The 26,140-nt window shown below is 45.6% G+C and overlaps 1 protein-coding gene across 1 annotated transcript in view; it reads left to right on the top strand.

The window, feature by feature from the left end:
* Positions 1-26,140, top strand: part of hmgcll1 (3-hydroxymethyl-3-methylglutaryl-CoA lyase like 1) — a 240,640-nt gene that overhangs the window by 28,082 nt on the left and 186,418 nt on the right. Inside the window, exons 4-5 of the mRNA XM_070884340.1 lie at positions 10,395-10,490; positions 14,155-14,303. Coding sequence (XP_070740441.1) covers positions 10,395-10,490; positions 14,155-14,303 — 245 coding nt within the window. The remainder of the gene's footprint in view (positions 1-10,394; positions 10,491-14,154; positions 14,304-26,140) is intronic.

Raw genomic sequence — 26,140 nt, forward strand, 5'->3', positions numbered from 1 at the left:
TGTTTGCAGAGAAAGGGCAGTGGGTTGGTGCTGAATGCACATCCCTTTGGAAAGGTTAATCACCAGATGAGATCTGTAAGTTGAGCATCAACTTTGTAATTTAAACTAGTATAGCCACCCAGTTAGTCTTCCAAAAGGCAAACTATTTTTTTTGACTGTCCTTAATAAATGGAATAATGCATCTGTGGTAATTGCCTTACCTGGTTCGATTGCTCTTCAGCAGATTGCTCACAGACTTGGTGGTGTCTTACCTGAGACCCAGGGGGCAATTTAACCCCCAAAAATGGATGGGAAGTTAAAATGTACAAAATTTCAAACCCGACCCCAACCTGCCTCGAACCTGCCCACTTCCGTTTTTAATGGAGGCGGGATGGGGGGAGTGGGCTGACAGCTCGCTCCCAGTCTGCGTGCCTCACATACTTTCTCTGTCCCAGCTTTAGCGCTGGCCATCTAGATTTCCTGGGCCTCGGGAAATCCGGCAGCTAAAGGGAGGCGAGGACTGCTGCGTTGAAGAGGCTGGGAAAGGGTTTCCAGACCGCAAAACTGCCCTCCTGCTCCCTGCCCGCCTCCCTGTAAATATTGGGGCCTCAATATGGATTTTACTTGAAGCCCGATGTGATCATAAGTTTTTTGTGGCACACCAGATGCAAGAGAAACCAGAACAAAAATTTGTAGTTGTTGGCCTGGCTAAAGCTTTGATGTTGTCGACAGTACAGTCTTGACTGTCTGGTCAAAGTCACAGAAATACATAAAATTACATTGACTGCACAGCACAGAAACAGGCCACTCAGTCCCACTGGTCCATGTCGGTTTTCATGCTCCACACAAGCCTCCTCCCGCCCCTCTTCATCTAACTCTCTACAGGATAACCCTCTATTCCTTTCTCCATCACGTCTTTATCTAGCTTCCCCTTAAATGCATCTATGCTGATCTCCTCAACTATTCCTTGCAGTAGCAAGTTCCATATTCTAACCACTCTCGTGCATCATTCGGGCCCAGCTCATCAGCTACCCTGCCCAATGAGGAGCTCAGATTGCAGCCCAAAGGCCTATATATAGCAGCCGTCTCGGCATTCGTAAGAGTCTATTGTGAGTTGTTTTTCTGCAGCTGGCCCTGGAATTGCCACTTCCTCCAAGGTTATTGCATGCTTCCCATGCCATGTCTGGGCACCCACATATACAGGTTATCGCCTCGTCCTCGCATGCTGCCATGTGTTGTAAGCTCCTGGGTACATGCTCAAATAAATCAACCAATCTTTCATGCTCTGTAAACAACCTCCTTTTAAAAGCTGGACACCTGAGACTGGATCTGTCACCTCAGTTGCCGGGAATGAGGTGACCTGGTGAGGTATAAACAGTATTTTAAGATACAGTATATGAGCAATTGGAGACCTGACATGTGAGTGTAGCTTGCCTGGGAGGAACAAGTGACTTTGGACCTATGGCTCCCAAAGCTCTCCCCCATAGGACATTTTCCTTACCTCATGTCAGGGTCTGTTGTAGACTAATTGCTAGAGATTGATGGCTATGATTGGTCAACAACTCCATTATCATTGCATCATGCAATGGACCTTGGTCTTTTTGCATCGAATAATTCCTATATAAACTAGAGATGATCCATAACTCGGCTGCCTGTGTCCTAATTCGCACCAAGTCCCTTTCACCCATCAATCCTATGCTCGCCGACCTACATTGGTTCCCGGTTAAACAACGCCTCGATTTCCAAATTCTCATCCTTGTTTTCAAATCCCTCTGTGGCCTTGCCCCTTCCTATCTCTGTAATCTCCTTCAGCCTCACACTCCCCCCGAGATATCTGCATTGCTCTAATTCTGCCCTGTTGAGCATCCCTGATTATAATCGCTCAACCATTGGTGGCCGTGCCTTCTGTTCCCTCGGCCAAGCTCTGGAATTCCCTGCCTAAACCTCTCCGCCTCTCTACCTTTCTTTCCTCCTTTAAGACGCTCCTTAAAAGATAACTCTTTGACCAAGCTTTTGGTCACCTGCCCTAATTCCTCCTTATGTGGCTCGGTGTCAAATTTTTTGTCTCATAACACTCCTGTGAATCGCCTTGGGATATTTCATTACATTAACGGTGCTGTATAAATACAGGTTGTTGTTGTGCCCTTGTGATTCTTCTTCCTCTTCCATCATTTCTCCCTTCACTTGCTCATCTCTAGATCATCCAGGACTGCCCTTGATCTGATTAATCATATACAATAGACACCTCAAATCGCTGGAGAAATACCACCAACGATGTCTCCGCAAGATCCTGCAAATCCCTTGGGATGCACCAATGTTAGCGTCCTTGACTAGGCCAACATCCCCAGCATCTAAGCACTGACCACACTTGACCAGCTCCGTTGGGCGGGCCACATTGTTCGCATCCCCGACATAAGACTCCCAAAGCAAGTGCTCTACTCGGAATTCCTACATGGCAGGCAGGCCCAAGGTGGGCAGAGGAAACGTTTCAAGGACACCTTCAAAGCCTCCTTGATAAAGTGCAACATCATCACCGACACCTGGGAGTCCCTGGCCAAAGACTGCCCTAAGTGGAGGAAGTGCATCCGGGAGGGTGCTAAGCACCTCGAGTCTTGTCGCCGAGAGCATGCAAAAATCAAGCGCAGACAGCGAAAGAAGCATGCAGCAAACCAGACTCCCCACCCACCCTTTCCTTCAACCACTGTCTGTCCCATCTGTGAAAGACACTAATTCCTGTATTGGACTGTTCAGTCACCTAAGAACTCATTTTTGGAGTGGAAGCAAATCTCCCTTGATTTCGAGGGACTGCCTATGATGATGATTTGGCAGCAGCAAATTCCTGAATTAAGTAAACCATGAAGTGCAAGGTGAGTGAAGAGCCCATTGTTCTTCAAGTGCAAACGACTTCCATCCTGCTGCTTAACAAAAGAGAACCCAAACAAAAAAGTGTGTCACACATGCTAAGCTTCTCAGCTACGAAGTACCTCAGGTGGAAAACCTTATTAATCTGGGATATAATTCCTTTTTGCCACAGAGAAAATCGAAGTGGGAAAGCTGAAAAGTACAAGTTAATCAGCATATAATATGGAAAAGGTGACAAAAAATAATGTAATAATTGTTACAACATTGAAGATTTGAAAAATTCCATAGTCTTACCCAATTCTTCAGCTGTAGTGAGTGCACCTGTGGCTACCTCTGCGATCCTTACAGCAAGGTTGTTTGGCAACATTGCAGAGACATGGGAGATTTTAACCGAACGGGCCGGGTCGAGGGGGGTTAAAATTCCGGAAGTGCAGATCCCACCCCTAACCCACCACTTTCCTAGCTGTCTCTATATTAACGAGTATCGGGGTCGCCGGGTCTCTCACTGTAGAGAGGTGGGAAGCTTGTGAATATATGTAAATCAGGGTCCTGTGATGCAATTAGGACCTCAATGTGATTTTAACAAGTGCAGCACAGGTTTCACGCAGGTCGCAAGGTCGGCAGGGGAGCCCTGGTGGGATTGGGTGCTACGTGATCAGTGTGCTGAAACTAAAGGAGATCCGATCTGAATAAAGCTGCTGCACTCACAGGGGCTCTTTCAGTTCATTGTGGGCTGTGATTCTGTGAACAGTTTGCTTTGGGTTGTGCTTTGGATACTGCTGCTTAAGATTCAAGGAGTAAAGAGGAGGAGGTGGAAGAGGAGCCGGCAGCAGCAAGGACATGCTGAAGAAGGAGCAGCAGGAGGAGAAGACAGCAACAGAGGGGACATGCTTGCAGGAGGCTTTACCCACCTCACAGGGTGTACAGACAGAAGCTCAACTTCCTTGGCCTATCCAATCTTTCTTTTTAGCTAAAATTCTCCAGTCCTTGTAACATCCTCGTAAATCTCCTCTGTACCCACTCTCGTGCAATCACATCTTTCCTGTAATGTGGTGACCAGAACTGCACGCAGTACTCCAGCTGTGGCCTAACTAGTGTTTTATACAGTTCAAGCAATACCTCCCTGCTCTGATACTCTATGCCTCGGTTAATAAAGGCAAGTATCCCGTATGCCTTCCTAATCACCTTATTTACCTGTCCTGCTACCTTCAGGGATCTGTGGACATGCACTCCAAGGTCCCTCTGTTCCTCTATACTTCTCAATATCCTCCCATTTATTGTGTATTCTCTTGCCTTGTTAGCCCTCCCCAAATGCATTACCTCACACTTCTCCGAATTGAATTCCATTTGCCACTTTTCTGCCCACCCGACTAGTCCATTGATATCTTCCTGCAGTCTACAGCTTTCATCCTCACCATCAACCACACGGTCAATTTTTGTATCATCTGCAAACCAATTGATCACAACTTTTATGTGGTGTTTGTTTACTAAAATGTTGTCTGTTTTGATTGTAAATATCTTTTCTGCTTTTGTTTCCATAAAATATTTGCTTCATGCCATCTGGCATGCTGAACACTTACATCACCATCCCCGCAATCTTCAGATTCTTCACTTGGCATTCAACTTGGCAAAATAAATGGCAGTTTTGATTCCTCAAATCTTGATTCATTTGTGCTTGTTATTGTTGCATTTGCTGCACCCTATATTTATGCTTGGAGTGCAAAAGTAACCCACCATTGTCAACTACATTTGTTTAAAAGTTAAGCAATGTGGTATTACTTGTTCATCACTTTTTGTCTTCTCTTCTAAGAGAAGTAACTCATTTAAAAAAAAATAATTCTTAGGATGTGACATAGCCGGCATGTATTGTCCATTTGAATTGCCTTTGGGATTGTGGTGAGCCTTCTACTTGAACCACTACAGTCCTTGTGGTGAAGGTACTTGTACAATATTGTTAGGAAGCCAGAATTCCAGGATTTACACGCAGCAACAATGAAGGAATGGCAATGTATATTTTCAAGTGTGACTTGGAGGGGAACTTGGAAGTGATGGTGTTCCCATGCACCTGCTGCCCTTGTCCTTCCAGGTGGTGTAGGTCTCGGGTTATGGAGGTGTTGCTGAAGAAGCCTTGGTGACTTGCTGTGCTGTATCTCGTTGATAGCACACACTACAGCCATGGTATGCTGGTGGTGGAGGGAGTGGATGTTTAAGATGGTGGATGTGTTACTGATTAATCGGAGTGCTTTCTCCTGGATGGTATTCAGCTTTTCGAGTTGACAGATTATCCTAGACCTTCATATGTTAGCCCCATTAATTTTGACGTTGATGAATAATTTACCAGCATTCAAAAAATGTAAAGCACTAAATGAGCACAAAATGCAAGTAAGAGTACCATTGAGAATATCAAGTAGTGGTTTGAACTGCTATATTTTTCAGGATTGCGTTTTTCCATATAGCAGAGTTACTGAGCTAATGACTTAGTCACAACTGAGGCCTTGGATTTTATGGAAACATTAGATTTCATTGATGTTGATATATTATCACATTTTAAAAACGTTAATACAGCAGATTATTCATTAATATATCAGCTTAGCTCATTTCAAACTTCCAACCAGACAAGAAAAATAGTCTTTTTAATACGTTGGGCCTGAAAATCTATTGCCCGCAATTCTGGTAGTCATGCAAGAATTGTACACGCTGGTGTCCTCCAGCGCTAACCCTGCCAGAGTATGAGGTCATGGTGGGAAGGTGGCACCTCATGTGAATGGGGCCAACTGGTCGAGAATCAACTTCCTTTCTGGAAGAAATTCAGCAAGTCCATGCTCCCAGAGCCGTGCACGTTGGAGAACTAGGACTAAAGAGCCAAAGGCCTATCTCCAGCTGTATTTCTCTCCAGTGAGATCCCTCTTGAAGAACACCTTCGCACTGAATTTGTCCCTTTTATTTCCTGATAATTATATTCAGCGCAGCAATGGTTTGGGAATGGGTTTTGCAACCCTCTTCTTCTTGGGCAGTCCCTCGGAGTCGAGGATGACTTAAACCTGCAAACCAGGAAACAGCAACAGTATATGGAGTTAACATAATGGTATTTGACGTGGTTGCAGAGAGTTTGCAGTGCAATAAAAGAGAGAGGACATTTCTGGGGGCTAATTTCGATAGCTCCCAAAACCAGGCGCAGGTATCGCAATGCACAATTAGCTTGCACCCGTTGAATCCGATGCAGGCAGCACTTAATCTTCACGTTGCCTGCTAATTCAAATGATTGCAGCAGTGAGGAAGTGCTAAATACGCTGTTCAATGGATCAGCCACTCAGCAGGGGACCCATATTTGTGCAAGGCTAGCACCACTTAAAGCCAGCCTGCACCTCTTAAAGGGAAGGTGCTCTCTGGCTGAAGCAGGTGCTGAAAGTGACTGGGGAAGACAGTCTGAGCAGGAAGAACACTGAATTATGGCGCAACAGGGCAGAGAGCATGCTCCAAGGTTCTCAGACGCTGCACTGGAACCCTTTGTGGAGAAGATGGACAGAAGGACAGAGGTCATCTATCCAAAGGGGGTCAGGAAGCCTTCCAGACAAACTTGAAGAATACAGTGGGAGCACCTAGCCCTGGTGGTCAATGCTAGAGGTCAAGCCGCAAGGACCTGGATCCAGTCCCGCAAAAGTTCACTAACCTTACACGAGTGGGCAAAGTGAGTGAATGCATTTTCAAATGCCATATCCCACCAATTGCACCACCAGCATCACACACTGCTCAATGCACTACACCCCCATCACTCACCTACCAACAATCTCTAGCAATCACAACTCATACCTCACATTCATAGCTTCACCTCATCCTCACACACTACTACAAACCTCACACCCACATCTCACACCTTGTACACAGTGCCAGCTATTCAACCATGACAGGCACATCACCCAAACACATTGCACCACATTTACTGACACACGTCCCTCTCTCTTGCAGGACAAGGTGGCTCATAACTGGAGGCAGCAAGAGTTACCAGCAGGGGTACAGGCGTGCCTGCATAACCTAACCCTCACGGAGGAGACGGCGCTGGAGATTATTGGAGCGGTGATCACTGAGCCCGTGGCCAGTGGCTGGGCTGAAATACTGGAAGATGATGGTTTCCTCTACCTAATCCTCCTTCTCACATCTCACTTCGATCTCATCCCAAATCTCTTCTGATTTACAAGCTGCAGATGGTGTAAGCGTGCACTTCCTGCTTTCTCACCGTCCCTACCCCCCACCCCCCTCTCCTCTCACCACAACCTTACCCTTGTGTCTTTCTCCTTTCAGATATCCAAGAATTACAACCTAGCCAGGCAGTGGTGGAGGAGCAACAACTGGAAGAAGGCAGCGATGCAGTGTCACTCGATTTCACACTTGCAACTCAGATACTGACCCTCTGTGTACTTTAGCGGAAGGTTTAGAGACGGGATCTGCATATGGTGAGACACCGGGCATGAGTGGCCTGCAGGCAGGGCAGGGGGAAAGGGTAGTGTGGGTGCCAGCTCACCAGAAGGTGAGGTCACACATGAGTTCTGCTGCAGAGGACTCAGATGACCAATTTGACGGGGCAGGCTACAGAAGAACGCTGTATACACAATTAACTGCTTGACATATTGTCCGGCCTGCCAGAAAGCCTGCGTGCAATGTCAAGGAGCATAGAGGAGTCTGGCACAAACTGGGCACGAGGCTTTGACAGAGTTTGGAGACCATCCTTTCCAGCATGGGTGGCCAATTCCATTAGCACACTTGCGGATGCAGCCATGATGCAGGGTCTGATGGCTGATGTTTCAGCTTCCATTGTAGCACAAGCAGAAGCCTCCCAATATCTGGGTGCTGCAATGGATTCTCAGTTTTCTGCCACACAAGCTCTGACTGTTGACATCATAGCTGCGCTTACCAGTGTTCGAAGCAGCCTATATGGTGTCACAGCAGTCCAGCAATCCATCCTCCGACAGATTATTAGGATAGCTGAGGCGCCACCCAAGGAGAGTGGCAGTGGCTCCGTGGAACACAAACCTGCTGTCCTCTCTCAGGATGGCAGCATTTGTCCTCCCACCACTATCACTCCGCCAGTGCCCTTGCTGTTGCCTGCCAGCCAGCCCAGACCGCTGCCACCCATGCCGATGTGGTGCAGTCTGCTGCCAGGCCTTCCAGGCCCAGAGCTGCTTGAGGTCGCCATCCATGTCCATCTGCTGTCTCCCCCACAAAGTCAGAAGCCTTCCACCAGCCATGCAGCAGCTACTGGGATTGCACTGTGTAGTAGCAGTAGGACGGGAAAAGGCACGTGAAACACAGGTACTAAGGAGGATTAGTTTATGTTTGTATGTGTACTGTATGCATCTGTGAGTATGGTCACAGGTTTGCAGAGTTGTTGCATTGTGAGTGGCTTAGCCAGTCACATGATGTTCACAAGACTCAATAAAACTCCAGTCAGTTGGGTCTAGGTCATCCACGATGAGGTATGAAGTTGTGAACCTAGTGAATGAACTGGTAATGTGTAGTGTGATTGTTAAACCTTTGTTAATAAACCGATTCATTCTTAATAGCAATGTGTTGCCATTGAATTCTTAAACAAAGAACCCACGAAGCAAATACATTACAGTATGCAATATGGCATGATTTCATTAATAAATTTGGTTTGGAATGTTTATTTTGTGTTGGCTTTTATTTTTGCATTGTGATGGTCAGTGACAGAGGGAGGGTATGGTGTGGGACTGTTGCTGAAGGGGGAAGTGAGATTGCGTTTACAGGTAATGGAGCCAGATGAGTCAGTCACAGACAGCCCGGCCAGAAAGGAACGGTAGGGGTTGACGCCGTTGTTCCTCCTCCTCCTCTTCCACCTCCTCCTGCTCCTCCTCATGCTCCTCAGCTGATCGCTGTATGGCTGGTGTTTGTGCCCTCATGATGGCGAGTTGTGCACCATGCAACAGACCACCACGAATCTGGGCACCCGCTCAGCCAAGTACTACAGGGCTTTTCCAGAGTGGTCCACGTAGTGGAAGCGTTGCTTCAGCACACCAATTGGCTGCTCGATGATATCCCGTGTGGCAGTATGGCTTTTGTTGTATGAATGCTGCTGACATCAGATAGTGGGTTGAGCATGGGAGTCATGAGCCATGTTATTAATGAATAGCCCTTGCTGCCCAGTAGCCGCTCTCTGATTTGTTGTGGTGGGTTAGATGTAGAGAGTGGACTGACGCAGCATTATGACTGCTGCCAGGAGACCGTGCATTGACCTGCATTATTCCCTGAATATGGTCACACATCAGCTGCATGTTGAGGGATTGGAATCTTTTTCCGTTGCGGTACATCTCCGAGTTTACATGTGGCGCCTGCAAAGCGACGTGCGTGCCATCAATGGCACCCTGCACCATGGGAAAGCCTGCAATCCTAGCAAAGCCACCTGCTCACTCCGGCTGCTGCTCTCTGGCCGGAGAGAATGAAATGTATTCAGCTCTCTAGGAATACAGAGCTTCAGTGACCTCCCTCATGCAACAGTGGACAGCAAACTGGGAGATGTTGCAAATATCTCCTGCTCCAGCCTGGAAGAAGCCGGACTCATAAAAGTTCCTGGCCACCGTGACCTTCACAGCCACTGGCAATGTGGTCCTCGCCCTGCTCTGAGGCTGCAGTTGTGGCTGCAACAGGGGGCAGATTTCAGTGAGGATCTCCGTGAAAAGCACAGATGCCTGACACACTGTTCCTCGTTGAGGTTCAGGTAGGTATTGGTCTCTGAACACTCTGAGAGGATGTGGCCTCCTTCTCCCCTTCCTCCTCCTCCTCGCACTTCCATCAGCTTGTCATGCTCTGTGTTGTCCCTGCTCATTCTCCAGGTCATGCTGTAGGCCAAGGGGAATGCCTACTACTGCACCCATGCCTGGGAGCAAGTGGTCTGCGCACAATTCTTGAACTCAGGACAAAGTCTTTCAGCACCTGTCACAACATTCCCTGTAGACTTTAGCGACTTTAAATAACTCTCGAAACCACCAAACCCTTCGACAAACTCAGCAACAGTCAGTAGTAGTTGGTGGTGATCCCTTTAAAAAGCGCTAGTAGGCAAGGGGAGGGCTCTTTCCTGCTGTTGAAGGCTTGTTCAGCTGTGCCTGTTTTAATGAGGGCATTGAGCTCCAAACTGGCAGCGCTGGCATCAAATCAGCATTGCACGCTGATTGACGTCATGACCTGCCTACTCTGCATTCTAACGGCGGATGCTCCCTGCGCGCAGGCTAATGCCTGACCCAAGATGGCGTCCGCCGCAGCCCACAGCAGAAGTGTGTACGTGTGCTGCTGACACCATTTTGGAAGCGAATCAGCACCCAATATATCCAAACAGTGGGTGCTGCAGAGCCGAATTTAGTGGCAAATAAGTTTGATCTGTTAATGGAATGAATTTGAGCAGGTCAGTCCTCAGCATGATGTTGATCCACTCCAACTTGGCTTTATTTGCATTCCCCTTCAACTTCTACATCTTTATATCACTAAATATATGTGAGGAACAAATTAAAATTATTATGCATCATTTGTGCACTTTCTCTTGTCAGATGGCAGATCACACAGAAGTCATGCGAGGAATAAAGAAATGCCCACACGTATGTTATCCTGTATTAACACCAAATCTCCATGGTTTTCATGCTGCAGTAAGTATATTTATGTTGCTATTATTATTTCATAAATACTTGGTGAAAGTTGATCTTAGATCTTCAAATGATAGTCCAATTAATGTTGAAGTAGGTTAGTAGCTCTGGTGGGAAATACTGCTATGATGCAGTTGGCAGTATTTTCAAAAATGTCTCCTAATGTAACACAAATATTTTTCTTGTGATTCCAAAGCCCAATTATGCATTTGGGTCATATATAGCACAGGGACTTAAAAGTTGAGTGGAGGGGTATTGTTGCAACATTAAGATTATTGTATTTTTTCTGGGTATTTCAAGAAGAGTCATACAGCACTAATTCTGTAAGGTGATAAACGTGTACTATAGGGAAAGGATAATGGCTTCTATAAACTTCCCATTATTATTAGTATTATTGCCACTTGTGACAAAGCAAGCAAGTCACTAAGTAAGTAAAAGGAAACATAAATAGACTGTGAGAAAGAAGAAAAAAGGGAAGGAGGTAGACTCTAAAGGAAAGGAAAAGAGAGAAAGAAACAAGGCATGATTCTACATGAAATGAGCATAAGAACATAAGAAATAGGAGCAGGAGTAGGTCATACGGCCCCTCTAGCCTGCTCCGCCATTCAATAAAATCATGGCTAATCTGATCTTGGCCTTAAGTCCACTTCCCTGCCTGCTCCCCATAACCCTTGAATCCCTTATCATTCAAAAATCTGTTTATCTCTGCCTTAAATATATTCAATGACCCAGCCTCCACAGCTCTCTGGGGCAGAGAATTCCAAAGATTCCCGACCTTCTGAGAGAAAAAATTCCTCATTTCCATTTTAAATGGGCGACCCCTTATTCTTAAACTATGCCCCCTAGTTCTAGATACCCCCACATGAGAAATTTGTGGTGCAGCTACCGGATGGATGTGCCATTTATTGAAGTGTGCATGAGATAGAGATACAATGGGGGGAATTGCCACTGTGAGACCTTCATGGCCTGTAATTTGTTTTTTGGGAGGGGCGGGGGCAATAGGGAGTTGGGTGATGTTATCTTGTGGGACACAACCTCCTTTGTCACTCGTGTCACTCTCCTTTCCTCCATCCTGTACTACTCTGTTTCCTTCATTAAAAGTTCAAACAGGAGAATGCCCATTACTTTGAGGGTGTCTTTGAAACATTTCCTCTGCCCACCTGCAACTTGCTTGCCGTGTAGGAGTTCCGAATAGAGCGCTTGCTTTGGGAGTCTCGTGTCGGGCATATGGACGATGAGGCCTACCCAGTGTGGTCAGTGCTTCGATGCTGGGGATGTTGGTATGATCGAGAACACTTACATTGGTGCGTCTATCCTCCCAGTAGATTTGCAGGATCTTGTGGCGGCAGCACTGGTGGTACTTCTCCAGTGCTTTGTGGTGTCTACTATATATGGTCCACGTCTCAGAGCCACTGAGCCATACAGGAGAGCGGGTATCACTACTGCCATGTAGACCATAAGCTTGGTACCAGATTTGAGGTCCTGGTCTTCAAACACTCTCTTCCTCAGGCGACCGAAGGCTGTTTTGGCATACTGGAGGCGATGTTGGATCTCGTCATCGAGGTATGGAAAATTGACCACGTTGTCCAAGGCCACACCGTGGATTTTGATGACTGGGGGGGCAGTGCTGTGAGGCAGGGTCAGGTTGGTGGAGGATCTTTGTCTTAGGGATGTTTAGTGTAAGGCCCAGGCTCTCGTATGCCTCGGTGAAGATGTTGACGATGGCTTGGAGTTCAGCTTCTGAATGTGCGCAGACGCAAGCGTCATCTGCGTTCTGTAGTTCAATGACAGAGGATGGGACGACCTTGGATCTAGCCCGGAGGCGATGAAGGTTGAACAGGTTCCCATTGGTTCTATAGTTCAGTTCCACTCCGGCAGGGAGCTTGCTGAGAGTGAGATTGAGCGTTGCAGCAAGGAAGATCGAGAAGAGCGTTGGCGTAATGACACAGCTCTGCTTGACCTCAGTCTGGACGTGGATTGGGTCTGTGATGGATCCGTTGGTCAGAATCACGGCTTGCATGTCATCATGGAGCAGGTGGAGGATGGTGACAAACTTTTGGGGGCAGCCGAAACGGAGGGCGCTCCATAATCCAGCACGGTTGAACATGTCGAAGGCCTTTGTGAGGTCAAAGAAGGCCATGTGCAAGGGTTGGTGCTGTTTCCTGCAATTCTCTTGTGGTTGTCACACGGTGAAGATCATGTCCGTTGTACCCTTATCCACATTGCGGCTCTGGGAGGAGCTCTTTAGCCATAGGAAGAAGATGGTTGAGGAGAATTCTCGTGATAATTTTCTCAGTGGCCGACAGGAGGGAGATTCCTCTGTAGTTGCTGCAGTCAAATTTATCCCCTTTTTTGAAGATGGTCACGATTACGGCATCTCTGAGATTTCCCGGCATGCTCTCCTCCTTCCAGATAAGAGAGTTGAGGTCATGCATTTGTGCCAATAGTGCTTCTCTGCCATACTTTAATGCCTCAGCAGGGATTCCATCTGCTCCTGATGCCTTGTTGTTCTTGAGCAGACGGATGGTCTTTTCTACCTTGTGCAGGGCTGGGGTCTTGCTGAGACAGTTGCGAATAACATGCTGCAGAATGGAATCGAAGAAACTTGTGTCAAAGGCAGAGTCTCGATTAAGGAGATCTTCAAAGTGCTCCTGCCAGTGGGCCCTGACTGCCTCGGTGTCTTTAATGAGTGTCTCTCCATTCTTGGCCAGCAGTGGGGTGGGGCCTTGGGTACTTGGGCCGTAGGTGAACTTAACTGTGGTGAAGAATCCTCGCACGTCATGGCTGTCGGCCAGCTGCTGGATCTCCTGTGCTTTCTCCACTCACCATTTATTCTTTAGGTTGCGGGTTTTTTGTTGGACCTCAGCCTTCAGCCGTCTGTAGAGCTGCTTAGGTTGCTGCTTTACGTTTTCTCTGGGATATGTACACTCAGGCAGAGAACATTCCACTCTGATTATAGTACTAATTGTAACATTGAAGATTTTCTTTAAACAATATTCTTTGTGGAATTTTAAATATTTTCAACATTAAAAATTACTTTTAAATTAATAAAATAAAATGTTGCCCAATTAGCATTTTCATTAGACATTCCACATGCTTTATCTTGGAAGTTTCTGCAATAACTCACAATTTTAAACATATTTTTTAATTAGATGCACTATTATATTTTAGGAGTCAGCATCATTTATTTCATTCAGATATAAAACTTTTTAATAAAAGGTCATTTTCTTTATATGCTCCTGGGGCCAAGTTACTCCAAAGAATAGGACTAATTGTTGCATGGAGAGAAATACTTTGAACAATTTGTTTTTTTCATGTCTGAAAAATATAATGATGATTCACAGAATAATTTTGCAAAGGGATTAAATGGAGAGAGTTAAAACATGGGAAAGTATTGGAGATTTTTCTTTCTCAAAGGAGAAGAGGTGTGCTTCATTTTAATCATGAGAGGTGACATGATAATATGCTTTGGAGATAGTTTTGTCGTTGCAAATGAATGTAATGCTCTTCTACAATCTGAGTGCTTCAATCAACAGACAAATATGCATTCTCAAACACTGAAGAATGTTGTGACGGATATGACCAATTAATTATATAATAGAATGATATATTCTATGTAATTCAGTGTAACTTGTTGAATGGAATGATGATTATTGTTATACTTCAGATTGAAGCAGGTGCGAAAGAAGTGGCCGTTTTTGGAGCAGCCTCTGAAACATTCAGCAAAATGAATACTAATTGTTCCATTGAGGAAAGCATGCATCGGTTTGAGGAGGTGATCAGATCAGCAAAAGAGGGCAACATTCCAGTTCGAGGGTATGTGTGATCTATTTTCTTTGTCTTTCATTATTTATATACTTAACAATTATAGCTAATATCTTAACATACGTGTCCAAGTATGTGCTTATTCATTTAAAGAATCTTCTAATTCACACTTTACAGAGGCAGTACGATCCTATTCATTGAACTGTCAGCTGCGGCTCAGTGGGTAGCACTCTCACCTCTGAGATCTAGAAGGTTGTGGGTTCAAATCCCACTCTACGGACTTGAACACAAAAAAATCTAGGTTGACATTCCAGTGCAGTGCTGAGGGAGAGCTGCACTGTCGGAGATTCCGTCTTTTGGATAAGACAAGCCGAGGCCCCATCTGCTCTCTCAGGTGGACGTAAAAGATCCCATGGCACTATTTGGAAGAAGAACAGGGGAGTTATCACCGGTGTCCTGGCCAATATTTATCCCTCAATCAACATCACTAAAAAACAGATTATCTGGTCATTATCACATTGCTGTCTGTGGGAGTTCGCTTGTCCGCAAACTGGCTGCCACGTTTCTTACATTACAACAGCGACTACACTTCAAAAGTACTTCATTGGCTGAAAAGCACTTTGAGACGTCCGATGTTCGTGAAAGGTGCTATATTAATCCAAGTCGTTCTTATTTCCATTGTTCCATCAGTCATTATTTCTATTGAAGTCAATGGAATTGAATTTCGGGAGAGATGTATAATGGGCGGCTAATCCGCCAAATCTCATTTTACACTATCGACCAAAATCAAAATGATCCAAGTGAACATTCATACTGTGCTCTGCATATGATATAGATTTTTAACTTTTTATGTTGTTTAAAAACTCTAAGCATTGACTGAAAAATTGTTCTGGTACAATCGGCAATGGCATAATTTCCTGGCCACTGGACTACTGCCAGGACAGCCAATTTGCTGCACACTCCTGCATAAGGGAAATAATGAAGGCCCTCTTTATCCGGGCAGCCACGTTCATTACATTTGCTGTAGGAGCAAGACAAATAATAGCACAGCCATTAATTTTAAATTTTTGCACTGGATTTCCATGAGTGCTTGGAACATTACATTGCTCTCATGTGGCCATTCAAGCCCCTACTCTGAACCCATCCCATTATGTGAGCCAAAAGGAATTTTCTTTCCCTTGATGTTTTTTTATTCATTCTTGGGATATATATGGGCATTGCTGACAAGGCCGACATTTATTGCCCATCCCCAACTGCTGATAGGGTGGTCACGCCCATTCTTCTTGAACAGCTGTAGTACGGTTTGCTCGAACGGAATGGCTTGCTTGGTCACTTCAGAGGGCAGTTAAGAGACAACCACATAATTTGGGTCTGGAGTCACATATGGTAAGCACATGTCCAATTACTGTGTGACTATAGGTAAAGATTTCGACACATTAGTAATCTGAGTGGCTTGCTAGGGCATTTCAGAGTCAACTTGCTGTAAAGTCACATATAGGCCAGACCAGATAAGGTCAGCAGATTTCCTTCCCTAAAGGACATTCGTGAACCAGATCGGTTTTTACGACAATCTGGTAGTTTCATTGTCACCATTACTAGCTTTTTATTCCAGAATTATTCAATTTATATTCCCCAACTACCATGGTGAGCCTTGAACTCACAACGACTGGAACATGAGTCCAGGCTTTTGAATTACTAGCCCAGTAACATGACTGCTTTGCTACCGTACCTGTTATAGAGCTTATGAGAGAGTGGATCAGCTTCTTCTTGCAGTGCCAGATGTTGAAGGCTCTAGCATTGGTTCCTTCTCTCTCTGCAGTGTCTTTCTTCCTTCTAGTTTCTATGGAGAGCTTTAAAAAATCAGAAAATCATGAGCTTCCTGCTGTCTGTTTTTTCCATTGTTGTCAAGCTCAGAGAGTGACTCTCAAAAATCAGATTTTTTTGCTGATATTTGAACATTACCAGTTGGTCAGCACAAACAATTTGTGGGTGCAACTCCTTTCCTAGCCCCGATATTTACAGGGGGAGAGCGCGCAGTAGTGGGTGAGAGGGACGGACCCGGAAATTTGGCAAGACCTCATTATCATTTTCTTCTTGTGTTTCCCGCTGGCCAGCTGCCGGGCGGGAAAGCCAGCGGCAGGAAGCCACAGCCAGGAACCGTTGGGAGCAGGAGAGTTCCGGACTTATTGGGATGGTGGGGCGTCGGCCAATTGTGGCCAAAGTGGCTGGGGGCAGCACTCCTACCCCTCCTGGTCCACACAGAGTTTTCTAACTCTGGTTTACCGCATGCTCCTTCCGCTGCCTGCGCTTGGTTTTCTGCATGCTCTCGGCGATGAGACTCGAGGTGCTCAGCGCCCTCCCGGATGCACTTCCTCCACTTAGGGCGGTCTTTGGCCAGGGACTCACAGGTGTTGGTGGGGATGTTGCATTTTATCAAGGAGGCTTTGAGGGTGTCCTTGAAACATTTCCTCTGCCCACCATGGGCTAGCTTGCCGTGCAGGAGTTCCGAGTACAGCGTTTGCTTTGGGAGTCTTGTGTCAGACATGTGAACAATGTAGCCCGCCCAGTGGAGCTAGTCGAGTGTGGTCAGTGCTTCGCTGTTGGGGATGCTGACTTGGTTGAGGATGCTAATGTTGGTGCGACTGTCCTCCCAGGGGATTTGCAGAGACAACGTTGGTGGTATTTCTCCAGCGATTTGAGGTGTCTACTGTATATGGTCCATGTCTCTGAGCCATACAGGAGGGCGGGTATCATTACAGACCTGTAAACCATGAGCTTGGTGGCAGATTTTAGGGCCTGATCTTCGAACACTCTTTCCCTCAGGCGGCCGAAGGCTGCGCTGGCGCACTGGAGGCAGTATTGATTCTCGTTATCGGTGTTTGCCCTTATTGATAAGAGGCTCCCGAGGCATGGAAAGTGGTCCATGTTGTCCAGGGCCGCGCCGTGAATCTTGAAGACTGGGGGGGTAGTGCTGTGTGGCGGGGTCAGGCTGGTGGAGGACCTTTGTCTTACGGATGTTTAGTGTAAAGCCCATGCTTTCGCATGCATCAGTGAAGATGTTGACTACGACAAACAGCAATATGATATTGACCAGATAATCTCTACTTGTAATGTTGATTGAGGGATAAATATTGGCTAGGACACTGGGGTTAGCTCCCCTGCTTTTCTTCAAAATGGTGCCATGGGATCTTTTGCATCCACCTGAGAGAGCAGACAAGGCCTCGGTTTAACATCTCGTCTGAAATACAGCACCTCCAACAATGCAGCACTCCCTCAGCATTGCAGCACTCAGCCTAGATTGATGTCCTCAAGTCTCCGGAATGGGACTTGAACCCACTACCTTCTGACTCAGAGGCAAAGGTGCTACCACTGAGCCACTGGTTGACACAAAGTACATGATGGAAGAAGGAAAAGAGTAGCGAGAATCTTGTGTGGAGCAAAAACAATGGCCTGTGTCAGTGCTAAAAATTCTATATGTTAGTTAGGATAGAGTCCTCACATGAGGTTTGCCCTCCTTTTGGGAAGAGCACTTGTCACGTGTCCTTTAGTTTGGTGACATTGGCCTAGTCCAGTGTCACTCCATCAGTCTATGAAGTAGTCCTCATTGCAACTTAGAAACAGTTGCTGACCTTGGAATGAGAATAGGATTGAGTTTGACTCCATAGCTGAATAGTCTAACAAACACTCTGGAGCCGAAATTGCCCCTCTAAAAAAATGTCCCTCACCACCTCAACCCGGTGGCCACGCTGCGGAGTCCAGTGGCTGCCGAGCTCCCGTCAAATGGCCGCCGACATCGCGATTCTCCTGACGCGGTCTTGCAACGGTCCGTAGCTCCGCACCTCTTCCCCCTCACATCCACAGCGGTGATTGACAGCACTCAATGCGTCATCACTTCGTGCACCGCCGAGCTCTTGGGAAGAAAGCAAGATTCCCTTTCCGAAGTTGTGCGGCCGCTCGGCAGTCCCAAGAGTTGCTTTTTCCAGTGTTGCATCGTTGCAGATGCGTACCGCCGGAGCCTCTTAAAGGCTTGTTGATGGAACAGAAATTCGTGCCAGTTAGGGGAGGAAAGACTACTGGAATGAGTTCACACCTTCATTTCTTTTTGAAGTACAGGCAACTCTCGGTTATCCGGGTCCCTCAGGGATTGGGTTATTCCGGTTAAACAATTTTTCCGTTAGGGTGAGTCTACATTTTAAAGTTAAAACTTTAATGAATAAATACAATCATTAGGGCGAGTTTACATTTCTAAGTTAAAACTTTAATGAATCAATACAATCAGCTACAAAGAGTAACAAAAGATGGACATTACATAGAAACATAGAAAATAGCTGCAGGAGTAGGCCATTCAGCCCTTCAAGCCTGCACCACCATTCAATAAGATCATGATTGATCATTCCCTCAGTACCCGTTTCCTGCTTTCTCTCCATACCCCTTGATCCCTTTAACCGTAAGGCCCATATCTAACTCCCTCTTGAATATATCCAATGAACTGGCATCAACAACTCTCTGCGGCAGGGAATTCCACAGGTTAACTACTCTCTGCGTGAAGAAGTTTCTCCTCATCTCAGTCCTAAATGGCTTACCCCTTATCCTAAGACTGTGTCCCCTGGTTCTGGACTTCCTCAACATCGGGAACAATCTACCCACATCTAACCTGTCCCATCACGTCAGAATCTTGTATGTTTCTATGAGATCCCCTCTCATCCTTCTAAACTCCAATGTATAAAGACCCAGTTGATCCAGTCTCTCCTCATATGTCAGTCCAGCCATCTTGGGAATCAGTCTGGTGAACCTTCGCTGCACTCCCTCAATAGCAAGAACGTCCTTCCTCAGATTAGGAGACCAAAACTGAACACAATATTCCAGGTGAGGCCTCACCAAGGCCCTGTACAATTGCAGTAAGACCTCCCTGCTCCTATACTCAAATCCCCTAGCTATGAAGACCAACTTCCATTTGCCTTCTTCACCGCCTGTTGTACCTGTATGCCAACTTTCAATGACTGATGTACCATGACACCCAGGTCTTGTTGCACCTCCCCTTTTCCTAATCTGCCACCATTCAGATAATATTCGTGTATTTGCCCCCAAAGTGGATAACCTCACATTTATCCACATTATACTGCATCTGCCATGCATTTGCCCACTCACCTAACCTGTCCAAGTCACCCTGCAGCCTTTTAGCATCCTCCTCACAGCTCACACCACCACCCAGTTTAGTGTCATCTGCAAACTTGGAGATATTACATTTAATTCCTTCATCTAAATCATTAATGTATATTGTAAAGAGCTGGGGTCCCAGCACTGAGCCCTGTGGCACCCCACTAGTCACTGCCTGCCATTCTAAAAAGGACCCATTTATCCCGACTCTCTGCTTCCTGTCTGCCAACCTGTTCTCTATGCAAGTCAGTACATTACTCCCAATACCATGTGCTTTAATTTTGCACACCAATCTCTTGTGTGGAACCTTGTCAAAAGCCTTTTGAAAGTCCAAATACAGCACATCCACTGGTTCTCCCTTGTCCACTCTACTAGTTACATCCTCAAAAAATTCCAGAAAATTTGTCAAGCAGGATTTCCCTTTCATAAATCCATGCTGACTTGGACTGATCTCCTGTCACTGCTTTCCAAATACGCTGTTATTTCATCTTTAATAATGGATTCCAACATTTTCCCCACTACTAATGTCAGGCTAACCGGTCTATAATTAGCCATTTTCTCTCCCTCCTTTTTTAAAAAGTGGTATTACATTAACTACCCTCCAGTCCATAGCAACTGATCCAGAGTCGATAGACTGTTGGAAAATGATCATCAATGTATCCACTATTTCTATGGCCACTTCCCTAAGTACTCTGGGATGCAGACAATCAGGCCCCGGGGATTTATCAGCCTTCAATCCCATCAATTTCTTAACAACATTTCCCGCCTAATAAGGATATCCTTCAGTTCCTCCTGCTCACTAGACCCTCGGTCCCCTTGTACTTCCGGAAGGTTATTTGTGTCTTCCTTCGTGAAGACCAAACCAAAGTATTTGATCCACTGGTCTGCCGTTTCTTTGTTCCCCATTATAAATTCACCTGAATCTGACTGCAAGGGACCTACATTGGTCTTCACTAATATTTTTCTCTTCACATATCTATAGAAGCTTTTGCAGTCAGTTTTTATGTTCCCGGCAAACTTCCTCTCATATTCTATTTTCCCCTCTTAATTAAACTCTTTGTCCTCCTCTGCTGAATTCTAAATTTCTCCCAGTCCTCAGGTTTGCTACTTTTTCTGGCCAATTTATATGCCTCTTCCTTGGGTTTAACACTATCCTTAATTTCCCTTGTTAGCCACGGTTGAGCCACCTTCCCCATTTTATTTTTACTCCAGACAGGGATGTACAGGTTCTGTGCCTGGAACCCGGTGTCGGCACTGCCCCCTTTCCCAACATCAGCGGCGGCCGCGAGAGACAGCGGCTGCAGCAGCGCACACACACACACACACACACACACCAGCAAAGCAAGGGCAGAGGAGGGTGATTTTTACAGTGACTGAGCGAGAAAGAATGTGTGAGAGAGAGAATGTGCGAGTGTGAGAGAGAGAGAGAGCGAGAGAGTGTGTGAGAGAGAGAACAAACAAATACAATTGAGCACAGTGTCTGTAAGGCGATGTTTCCAAATTATTTGGAGCCGTCGTTTCACTTGTTAGCAACAGAATTTTAAATCCCATTACAACAGTTTCCCATTGGATCTGTGTACGGATAATCGAGAGTTGCCCGTATCTCTCTATGTCGAATTATTAATCATCCTGAGGAGTTTTTTCCCCCTTTGAAACTCCGTTGTTTTCTATAAATTTGCACTGCTGTCTTCAGTGTGCACTGCTTGTTGAGCGCTGGAGGTGCCTTCCAGTTGTACAAGAGGGAGGCCACTTTGAGAGGGCTGCGTTTGTGGAGGATCTTGAGATGGGGGCAGTGCTGGCAGGCCAATGCCCCCTGTGCATTGTGCGTGCTGCCGAGGCAGGGAGGGGAAGGCGGCGTCGGGGGCAAGGGATGCAGAGACAGCGGGCAAGGGCCGCCGACATCATTGCGAAGCATGATGGAGAGGGCCAGGGAGATGGCCACAAAGGGCAAGCAAGAGAGCTGGCACACAAAGCCCCTCAACAAGTGCCTCCCCCAAGGAGGAGAGTCAGGTTCACCAAACCTATCCAGCAGATAATGGGCAAGCAGCCCAGGTGGCAGTCTGCAGCGGAGCCAGCACCAGCCTGCAGCTGACATTTCATGGTAGCAGCCACGTTCTGGAAGCCATCAGAGGCCCTGTGCTCTGTTGCCCAGAGTGCATGAGAGCATTCTGAGCTTCCAGGGCAGCGGCCAGCCTGTGCAAAGAAAGGTCAATACGAACTGTAGACACAGCCGCAAAACCTGCCCTTTGAGAAGGCCAGGGAGCAGATGGTTTTGCATCAACTGGATAAGAGGGGAATTTCACAGTGCATACACCACACCACTGCAAACAGTCATTACCACCAGGAATTAAGATGTCGTTTCGCTTATGACCAAGAAAAGGGCAATTTTGATCTTATTACCACCGCATTCATATCGGTGGTAACGGACGGCCAATGGTGGTGTGCCCACCCCGTTTCAGGTGGAGGGCAATTTCGGCACCTCATTATCTAGGCTAGCAAATGAGGAATGACCTTGCCAGCTGGCACCTGTCGAACCATATCCCAACAAGATGCAAGGTCACCAGAAGGGGAAGGAGGAAATTTGAAACGACAATTACAAAAGTGAGCAAAATAGGTTTTAAGCTCATGCACTATGTGGAGTTTACTGATCCCTACTGTAAAAATATTAAAGAGCAAAATAAAGATGGAAAACATCTGTCTCTATCTGTGTTGAATAAAAAGCCAAATAACTGTTGAATTCTCCCAGTCATAAACTGTATACTCATTACCCAGCTTTGCCACATCTGGCCGGGTTTTATCTACAAATAGTAAATTGTTAAAAAGTGCAGTTTGTTAATATGTGGTCGATGTTTATGTGTATTTGATCTGTCTGGAAAGACCTTATCAGTCCTTCTTGGGACAGTTTGCAATCTGACGAACTGTGTTTAAACAAATGCTTGTGCTAATAAAGCATCTTAAATAAACAGTGCAGCCAAATACCAGGAAGACATTAAATAAACAAATCTAGAGATGACCTTTTAGAAACGTACAACATTTTTGATAATTATGTTTGTTATTTAATAAAGAAACTGTTTATTTTGCTTTTAGTTTTGAAATCTTATGCAGGGAATTATATAAGCTGTAAAGTCAAGGAACTTCGTTGGAATATTTTACATATTTGAGCTGCCTTCAAAAATTATTCAAGGTATAATCTGACATTGTCATGCACTTCAAAATTTTGCGTGAAGTTTGAATTTTTATTCCTTTTTTTATTCAAGCTTGTATATTTTTCAGAGGAACATGGCCACTTGCAGTTATGATTTAATTGCAATTTTGATTGCAAAGTTTTTGAATGCCATTAGTGAGACACAGATCTTAAGTTGCACTGTGATGAGCCAAGCAATTATAAAATATTGCTGTTACTAATGAGCCTTTGAAAATAATTAAGATATTGTGAAGCTTAAGTCTTCAATTCATCTTGTAGATATTGGGGTTGTTATGATGCCTATGGAATATCAGCATCTGAGCTGCATATTGTGATAGATTCTGTCTATTGAAAAAGTCATATGCTACACAATTGTGAGCTTTTCATTGGCAAGAGTTTTTTTGTGAAATTAGAGATGTTAAGATATATATACTATTAACATCTATTGCATTACCTCATATAAATGTTTACAATATAACGTGCACAAATCTAGTTGCATACATAGAGCAGTTACAATTTGCAAGCATGGTAGACCCACAAGGTAATTAGCATTACAGAAGAAAGTAAATAATTTAGTAAGAAGAATAGAAAGAAACATTTTAAAGAGTCAGTTTTTGAAATAGCCCTTGGAACAGCAGAAGGCAAGTGGTCATTGCCAGCGTCGTGCCTCAGGCACTGGCTGCTGGGGACAATTTGCTTGTGTTTGGTCCTATTAAGCAATGCATTAAGCTTTCTTCAGGCATGGTTCCGATTTCCACTATTAAGTTTAAGATTATTGTCAAAGGAGATAGGCTGGAGGTCAAAAACACAATTGCTAATGGTCTTTGCCAAGGAGCCCACATTGTTTCTCCACTTGAAAGCTGTTCCTTTCTCCGTTCGTCGTTAATAAAGGGATCGATATAGACAGTTGACAGTGCCAGTAATTCACAGTACTCCCACAGGCAAAAGTTTGGGGCATATTATGAACAATTGTAGCCTGTATTCTTGCTTGTTTAGATATAAAATGGATAATCTCATGCAGGTGAATTCTGCTACCTTGAAATACCTTGGGTACCTTGTTAACCTTTAGAAATGTGATCCTCAAATTACTAACACACTCCTTTAGCAAGGAAATAATTTTGCTGTGCAAGTGGCCAGCCCAATATGTTGAGGATCAAGGTGCACCAACAGAGCCATTCAGTTTTCTAACAATAGTACAATCAGATAATGGGCCTGAAATTCCGCTAGAGGTCTTCCCGTGGGCAAACTAAAGAAAGAAGGGAATAAACTGCGCACTTACCTGTTGCTGCTGCGCCTGCTCAAACTTCCGAGCCTGAGGCCTTCACTCCTACGCATCGGATCATGTGCACGTTGGGACATGCGCAGGTCTGGCGCGGTAGTCACATGGCTCCGGGCAGCCAATCGAGGTCAAGTATTTTCTCATTCATAATAATGGGAACTCCGTAAGTTGGAGATCCCATTATTAGGAATGGGGAACCCCCCACCCCCACCACCCCAAACACACAAAAATCAATAAAAAATAGAAAAATACACGCCATATTTAAAAATCATTTAAATTAAAGTTCTTATAAAAAATAATATTTTCCTGACTTTTTTTAAAGATGCCTTAAAATAAACTTACTTTAGTGGGGAGGATTTTTAACAATAAAGTATGTTTTCATATGTGTTTATTTTATTTAATTTGAATGTTTTTATGTATTTTTAAACACTTGCACCTGTAAAAGGAGGCTTTCAGCTGCTTTTTCAGGCGCAAGATTTTAAAGGACATTTGCAAGGCAAGATATTTGTAAATATCGGAAATATTGCCCTGCAAGTGTCCTCGCTCCTGAGATACGGAGGATCTGTCAAGCCTGAAACTTGACAGAACGGAAAAGCTGGTTTTCAGTGCATGCGCATTGCGCGCTGAAACCCGGCTTTTCCGATGCCTACCCGGGTCTGTAGGAACTTTGTATGGACCTGGGACATCGGAATTTCAGGGCCAATATTTTATATTTATTTCCACAACTTACTGTAGTGTAATGTGACTAACATATGCTTGTAATGTTTTACAATGATCAAACAGGAAAGCAGGACGGTGTTTACATTATTACAATATAACAACAACAACTTTTATTTATATAGCTCCTTTAACATAATAAAACATCCCAAGGTGCTTCACAGCAGTGTTATAAAACAACAGAATAAATTTGACACCGAGCCACATAAGGAGAAATTAGGGCAGAAAAGAGGGAGGTTTTAAGGAGTGTGTTAGGGCCCAAGTTTCGGCCTGAGTTGCTCCTATTTTTTTGGAGCAACTGGTTTAGAATGGCGCATCTTAGAAATTGCAATTCTCGGCATTTAGTTTGCTCCAGTTAGAATAGTTTCATTTTAGCACAGGCTTTTTTCAAAAGGGGGCGTGTCCAACCACTTACACCTGTTTTGCAAGTTTAGGCAGCGAAAACTTACTCCAAACTAACTTAGAATGGAGTAAGTGTAGATTTTTGTATGCTCAGAAAAACCTTGCCTATACTTAGAAATCAGGCATAGGGATCGAGAGATGGGGTGGGGGTGGGGGGATAGGAGTAGGGAAGGGGGAGTTTACAAACATTAAACACTTCACTTTTACAAATAAAGAGTCATCATCAATAATAAATGATAAATCAATAAATCAACCAATAAATCAATCAAAAAAAATTAAAAAATTAAAAATAAATCACTCAATAAATAAAAAATTATTTCTACTCATCTACTGCAGCACTGGGGAGAAGAGAGTGGGGGGAGAAGAGGGGGGGAGAAGAGAGGAGGGGGGGAGAGGGAAGATGAACGGGGGGAGGGGGAAGATGAACGGGGGAAGATGAACGGGGGTTGAAGGGGGAAGATGAATGGGAGGGGGGAAGATGAACCAGGGAGGGGGGGGGGAAGATGAACCGGGGGGAGGGGGGAAGATGAATGGGGGGGGAGAGAAGAAGCTGAATGGGACCCGCCGAGGACTTCAGGCGGGGTCAGCACGCAGAAAACGCCGACGACTATTCGGGCAGGGCCTGCCCCCAGCGAGAGGCCGGGTGGGCCCGCCGCTGCCAATGAAGCCGGGGCCCGCCGAGAACTTTGGGCGGGGTCCACATGCAGCAGATGTCGGCCACTGCCGCCGACTCTTCGGGCGGGGCCTGCCCCCAGCGAGAGGCCAGGCGGGCGGGCCCCACTGACGACGTAAGATGTGTCAGGCCACTCGGCCCAGGATAGGGGTGACGTCCCTTCGGCCTGGGATAGGGTCGTCGCCCAGAGGTGGGACGGGCTGTAGCTCCGTCCCCAGCAGCTCCTGCTGCGCAGCGCCGAGCTACAAATGGGCCTACAGATATCGGAGAATCGTGAGGTAAGTATTCGGCGCAATTTTTATTCTACAAATTAGGCGGGCCTCTCCGATGTGCACCGTTCTAGTGGGAGTCCGAAACTTGAGCCTAAAGGGGGAAAGAGAGATAGAGAGGCGGAGAGGCTTAGGCAGGGAGTTCCAGAGCTTGGGGCCCACGCAGCAGAAAGCACGGCCACTGATGGTTGAGCAGTTATAATCAGG

This window comes from Pristiophorus japonicus, chromosome 7 (assembly GCF_044704955.1).
Source record: "Pristiophorus japonicus isolate sPriJap1 chromosome 7, sPriJap1.hap1, whole genome shotgun sequence".
NCBI lineage: Eukaryota > Metazoa > Chordata > Chondrichthyes > Pristiophoridae > Pristiophorus > Pristiophorus japonicus.